This window comes from Humulus lupulus, chromosome X, assembly GCF_963169125.1.
Source record: "Humulus lupulus chromosome X, drHumLupu1.1, whole genome shotgun sequence".
Classification (NCBI taxonomy): Eukaryota; Viridiplantae; Streptophyta; class Magnoliopsida; order Rosales; family Cannabaceae; genus Humulus; species Humulus lupulus.
The window spans coordinates 180,177,821-180,184,683 of NC_084802.1; the positions used below are offsets into that span (position 1 = coordinate 180,177,821).

Here is a 6,863-nt window from a genome sequence, read left to right on the forward strand (position 1 = left end):
ATGTAGAAAAAGAAGAACCGGTACTAGAAATCTGACCTGTCACGACCGAGAGGCTAGCCTTAGCCTCAGTCTGGGTCAAGGTAAATACTCTAGCAGGAGTGGGGCTATCTCTCTGCTTCAGTTATTCTTTCATGGCTTGTGGCCAGTCCTTCCTTAGATGATTGATACTCCCTCAAGTAAAGTGGGCTCTGATTCTGCACTCTCCCTGATGTCATCGCCTCCACCAAGGACACACTAGGGAACTCCTCCAATTGTCTCCCCCGCCCTGACAGCCACTAAAAGCACCTTGTGCCCTACTAAATTGAACCAAGAGTAACAAAAGAATCTGGGGCCTTTCTCTTCTGCTCGCTGGGGCCACTACCCCGACTAGATCCAGTAAAATGAGGCACCGTCCTTCGAGCATCGCGCCTAGTAGTGCCCTCTCTCCATATCTGATCCTCGGCCCCCTCATCAGTAAGGGCCTTCTCCTCTACATGTGCATAGGTGGTAGTCCCCGAGTCCAATGTTATCTTGACATCACCGATGATCATAACGTTCAATCCCCATTAAAAATGATCCCTCTGTGCCATATTAGTAGGCACCAAGTCCGACATAAATTTCGCTAATTGATCAAACTTCAAAGCATACTCTGTCACCATCATCTGGTTTTGAGTTAGATTAACAAACTGGTCGACCTTTGCAACTCGAACTACAACACTGTAATATTTTTCGTTGATGATGTTTCTGAATTCTTCCAAAGTCATAACTGTCACATCCCTCCTCTGGGCCACAAATCCCACCAGATGCGGGCATCTTCTCTAAACATGTAGTTGGCACATGCCACCCTCTCATTCCCCTCCACCCTCATGAAATCCAGGATAGAAGAAATCATATTCATCCACTGCTCTGCCCAGAGTGGGTTTGGGCCACCATCAAAGGTGGGAGGATGTTGCCTCCTAAACCCCTCATACAAGGGTTCCCACCTATTTTCCATAGTAGGCTGGGATGGCACTGGTGCCGCAGCCTGTGGAACATGTAACCCAATGCCCCGAGGAGGGGCTTGTTGCCTCACCTCCCGGAGCTCAGCTTCTATTCGATGAAGTTTGGCTTCCATTTCGGCAAACAACTGTTTCCAATTCTGTGGGGCAGGTAGAGGGTCCTGACCCTGGTTGTCATCCTCATCCCTATTGCCGTAGAGATTGAACACCTAGACATAACTACAATATGCCTGCAATCAATGACGTTGTACATCAAGCATCATAACATCATCAAAAAATCCACCTTTCAATCCCAATAACCAACCATAATCAAAAGACCAGGACTTCAGACATAACATATAATAGTCAAGGAAGCCATGCCGTAGCATCATGCTCTTTCTATACATTCAGGTAAACAGGGTTACTTAAACAAGCAGTTAAGCATATAGTTCATTAAATACCAAGCAACCTTGAGTCGAACTTGTCGCTGGCAGTGAGCATACATGTTCAGTCGATCTCGAAGAAACATAAACCATGGCACTCTCTAATACCAAGTTGTAATGCCCTACTTCCTTAGAGTCGTTACCATGTGATTTATAAATGTACCATTAGCGCGCCAATCAAGGTTTTAGGTTAAAAAGACTGATTAAAATTGAAAGAAAGACTCATTTGGCAATAGTTAACATAAAGATTTGGAGATTAATTAAAATCATAAAAGTTGTACATTTGGGATCCCAAAATACTATATAAAAAAGTGTATTAGAAACACGGGGCGTGCGATTTGCTTTCTCTCTCTCCATGGCGAGATGCAAGAAGGCAACTCAGAAGCCTGGCTTACAATCTCCGACGATAGTGAACCCTTCGGCTAGTGAGGAGGGCTTGGGTGGTACTGATAAGGTTGGACCAGCTGTATTGGAGGAGGTTTTCACTGATTCAGTGACTGAGTTTCCTAACCTGGGGGAAGAACTCCATCTCGATCCTCCCGGAGATAGTTCAAGTCTGCATTCTGGTTTAGGTGAGGAGAAGGCCGTAATAGGGTTTTTCATTCTAGAGCCAAAGATGATTGGTCCCAATTTAGAGAATCTTTAGCGCACAAGGGAGGCTCTCGTTTGGTTTATGAAGAACCGTTGCTTCATGAGGGTAAGTTAATTGGTCAGGTGGATTTGGAGGAAATTGAAGTTGAAGCTTCTTTTTGGAGTTCAGCTATGGTGTGTGTTGTTTTGGGTGCTAACCCCCCATTTCCAGTGTTTGATGGTTTCATTAAGCGGTTATGGGGCAAGCAGGGCATTGAGAGGATAGCTTGTATCAATGCGAGTTATACAATTGTCAAATTTCAGGATGAAGCCACGAGAGATCTAGTATTGGAGGCTGGGGTTGTTCATTTTGACAGGAAACCAGTCATTTTGCGCCCATGGTCGACTGATTTGGACACTCTAAGACTAGTCAAATCTGTGCCGGTTTGGATTCGGTTGCCTAACCTTGGGTTGCAATATTGGGGAGTTAAATGTCTGAGTGCTCAAGTTAGTACTATTGGTAAGCCTATTTTGGTTGATAAAGTCACAAAAGACAGATCTATGGTGAAATTTTCTAGGGTATTAGTAGATATGGAGATTTTGAAAATATTCCCTAAACAATCAGTTTTCTAAATGAGAGGGGCCAACTGATGGACAAGATAATAGAGTATGAATGGCAGCCCACTCAATGCCCATGTTGTAAAGCATTAGGCCATTCTGTTTCTTTTTTCAAGAGGAATCAAGAAGGTGTTTGGCGGAAAAAAGAAGTGGTGCAAGCGACTGTAAACTCAGATGAAATTCCAATTGCTGCAGTAGAATCCACTAATGATTCTGGGACAAAAGAGCTTACAAATTTTGATATTGTTCTTACGGTTAAGATAGATGGTCCTGATATTGAGGAGATGTAGGATCATATGCCTAAATAGGGCTATAATTCTCAAATGGACAAGGATGCAAAATGGACAACACCTAAACGGTTTGGGGGTAAGAAACCAGCTATTGCTATAGACAAATCTACATGGCTGAATTCTTTCAAAGTGCTACAAGATTGAGCAGTGGAGGTAATAAATTTGGGATTGACTTCTACCAACATACTCAATGGAGGGTAATTTTATTCATAGTTGGAATGTTAGGGGCTTAAACAATAAGAATAAACAAATGTCCCTTTTATCTTTTGGTCATTGCAATTAGGTTGGCCTAGGAGCTTTTTTCGAAACTAACCTTCGAGGTAATAAAGTAGAGGAGTTTATGATGAATGTTTTTATTGGTTGGGAGTACTATACCAGTTCATTTTGTGAGGGTAGATTGTTGCTGGTTTGGCATCCTGGGTTTGTCTCTATAACTATTCTTCAGGTTACACTGCAATTTATGCACTGTCAAGTGAATTTTAGGGATAGCAATCAGCCTGTTTGTATGACCTTTGTCTATGGTAAAAATTCGATTGAGGAAAGGCAAGTTTTATGGTAGGATTTAGCTTCTTTGGTGTTCCCTGTGAAGTAGTGGCTTATGGCTGGTGATTTCAATGCAGTGTTTGACTATGATGATCGAATTGGAGGGTGTATTATTACTGAGTTCGAAATGGCTAATGCTCAACAGTGGAGAGCTCTTGGTTTGGCGGATGAGATGCGATCTATTGGTTCTCGCTACACTTGGACTAATAATCAGGAGGCTGGGGCCAGAATTTTCTCTAAGTTGGAAAGAGTGTTTAAGAATAAATCTTGGATGGACATGTTCCCTCAATCTGAAGTTTTAACTAACTAGGATTTAATTTCTGATCACTGCTTTTGTCTTATTAAATCTGATGTTACTGAGTTGTTGGGGGTGAAACCTTTCAGATTTTATAACATGTGGACCGATCATATTGACTTCAGAAATGTTGTGTTGAGTAGCTGGTATAAACCTTTACATGCTCAAGGTTTATCCTGTATTATGAGGAAACTGGATAGACTTAAGCATGTGTTGCGTAAGTTCAATAAAGAGGCAATTGGAGATGTGACGATTAATTTTTTAGTTGCTAAGGAACAGTTTCAGTAGGCTCAGATTTCACTCTAGCAAAATCCTCATTCATAGACCCTTCAAGATGTTGTTCGGACTGCTGGTGATAGACTGTCTATTCATTCCAGGATTTATGAAAGTTTCATTAGGCAGAGGAGCAAAATTACTTGGCTTCGCTTTGGCGACGAAAATTCTGCCTATTTTCATGCGTGTTTGAAGCAGAGAAGAGTTGCTAATAGGATCACTTCGTTTATTGATGATCTTGGTCAGATTCATGATAATTTTGAGTATGTTGTTAGTCACTTTATTCATCATTTTAGAAGCATTATGGGTAGTTCTAGCTCAGCTTCCACTGATATTCAGCAGACTTGTTTTGTTTGTGGTGCTATCTTAAATTTGGACCAGCAACTGGGTCTGTTAAAGCCTTTCAAAAAGAAAGATGTGAAAGCTGCTTTGTTTCATATCAACTGTGTTAAAAGTCCAGGTCCGGATGGTTTTAGTGCTGGTTTCTATAAGTTCTTATGGAAGGATATTGGAGATGAAATTTCGAATGTTATTTTGGGGTTCTTTGAAAAAGGTGAGCTGGCTAATGAGATAAATAATACTACTCTTTCACTCATTCCCAAAGTGGAGAATCCTTCTAAGGCAGTGGATTTTAGACTGATTGCTTGCAGTAATACACTTTATAAGTGTATCTCGAAAATGATTTGCATGAGATTGGCTAGGGTGTTACCAGTTTTAATTAACCAAAATCAGGGTGCTTTTGTCCAGAATCGGTCTTTGGCTCATAATATCTTTATTTTTCAGGATCTTATTAAAGGTTACAATCGTAGGAATATTTCCCCTCGGTGTGTTTTGAAGATAGATTTGAGTAAAGCATATGATACTATTGACTGGCTGTTCTTAGAAAACCTTTTGAAAGCATTTTGTTTTCCTAGTAAGTTTATTCATAGGATTATGTTATGTCTGAGGGGAACTACCTACTCACTTATGTTGAATGGAAGGATTCAAGGGAAGTTTATTAGGAAAAAAGGGCTTAGACAAGGGGATGCTATATCTCCCTTATTATTTGTTCTTGTTATGGAATATCTTACTAGACTCCTTATTCAAGCATTGCATCATAAGGATTTCAGATTTCATCCCATGTGTAAAAATCTGAATTTGGTTAGTCTGTGTTTTGCTGAAGATCTTGTGATGTTCTTGAAAGGGAATGTTCGCTCTGTCCAAATTCTTCAGGATGGTATTTCTCAGTTTAGTAGAGCTTCAGGTTTAGCTTTGAAGTATCCCGGTATCCCTCTCCATCCTAGAAAGTGGAAGGCTGGTGACTGTGGAATTATCATAAAAAAGATACATCTTCGGTTGCATTCTTGGGCTAGTCATCATCTTTAATTTCTGGGTCGAGCTCAGCTCATTCATTCTGTTTTACTGGGTATTAGGTCCTCTTGGATGAGTATTTTCTTACTTCCCCAAAGTGTCACTCTTGAGATTGATAGGCTTTGTCGGATTTTTCTCTGGGGTTCAAAAGGTAATCGTAGTAAACTGCATTTTACAGCTTGGGACCATGTTTGTTTGCTGAAAATCTTATGAGGCATTGGGTTCAAGGAAGGTCCGAAGTGGAATAAAGTCTTACTGGTCAAATATGTTTGGCCGTTATCATCCAAACAAGATCTGCTTTGGGTAAAATGGGTTAATAATATCTATCTCAAAGGTATGGATTTTTGGGAGTACAACCTAATGACTGATGTGAGCTGGTATTGGAGGATGTTGGTGCATCTGAGATCCTTTCTACCCAGAGGTACCTTGGAGGCTACGGTTTCAGGTAGGAAGCTTCAGCTGAACAATCTGTATATGTTGCTGCTTCAGCAGAGTAAAGTGAGGTTTGCCAAAGTGGTTTGGTGCAGCTTGTCTCTTCCAAAACATAGATTTGTTCTCTGGAAATCTGTCCTTGGTCACCTTCTGACCCGAGATAATCTTATTCTTCGGCAGATCCCTCTTGATTCTCCCTTATGCCCAGTTTGTGAGATAGATTTGGAATCACGTGCACATCTATTTTTTGACTGTTTGTACTCTCAGTAGGTTTTGAATAAGATTGCTGATTGGTTGGGAATTTCTATATGGCCTTCCAAATTCTGTGATTGGATTGCTTGGATGGATGGGCGGCCTAAAGGTCTTTCTCAGCGAATCTTGGCCGCTGCTCCTGCTGCTATTGTCTATTTCATATGGCTAAATCGTAACTCATGTATTTTTAATTATGCAGCTATTTCTAGTAATAGGATTCTTTGTCTGATTAAGGCTAGCTTAAAAGCTAGATTGATGGGTTTTGCTAGGAAGAAGCTGGGAATTCTTGAGAAGACTTTTCTTGAATCTATGAATCAGTTGTAATCTGTTTGTTCTTATCTTTGTTGTTCTGAGCTCTTTTTGAGCTAGTGCTTGTATTTTGTTGGTTGGTTCAATAAAGTTTCTTTCTTAATAAAAAAAATATATATATAGTTACAAATGACCTAAGCAACAAAGCAAATCATTACAATACTTTTCCCAAAATAACCCTGGCTGTGGCAACCAGGTTGGTCGAACATGTACCCATCCCTCCACACTCTCCAACTAGTGTTTGGTCGACCTTTCCTTTACCCTTACCTACACCACAGAGCACCCATGAGCCGAAGCCCAACAACAAAACTCAACATATAACAAATCACACATGTCATTCCAAAATAAACAGCAAAACAGTCAACAGATTAAACACATAGTGGCCTACACCGACCCAGGTGCTTTACCAGGCTCTGGATTCGTGGTCTTCATCGAGTGGGTGGATACAACACCCTTGGAGGGTCTCGCCCTAGTGGCTTGCACTATGTGTGCACAATGCCAATCCTGGCCCCATTCCGCACCCGACTTCTTG

At 41.0% G+C, this 6,863-nt stretch overlaps 1 protein-coding gene across 1 annotated transcript; it reads left to right on the forward strand.

Annotated features, from left to right (window-relative positions):
• Window positions 1–2,987: 2,987 nt before the first annotated feature.
• Window positions 2,988–6,346, forward strand: LOC133806486 (uncharacterized). Its single transcript, XM_062244583.1, has 6 exons — window positions 2,988–3,074; window positions 3,161–3,376; window positions 3,470–3,699; window positions 3,805–3,999; window positions 4,093–5,335; window positions 6,041–6,346. The coding sequence occupies exons 1-6, from the start codon at window positions 2,988–2,990 to the stop codon at window positions 6,344–6,346; spliced, it is 2,277 nt and encodes a 758-aa protein (XP_062100567.1).
• Window positions 6,347–6,863: the final 517 nt, after the last annotated feature.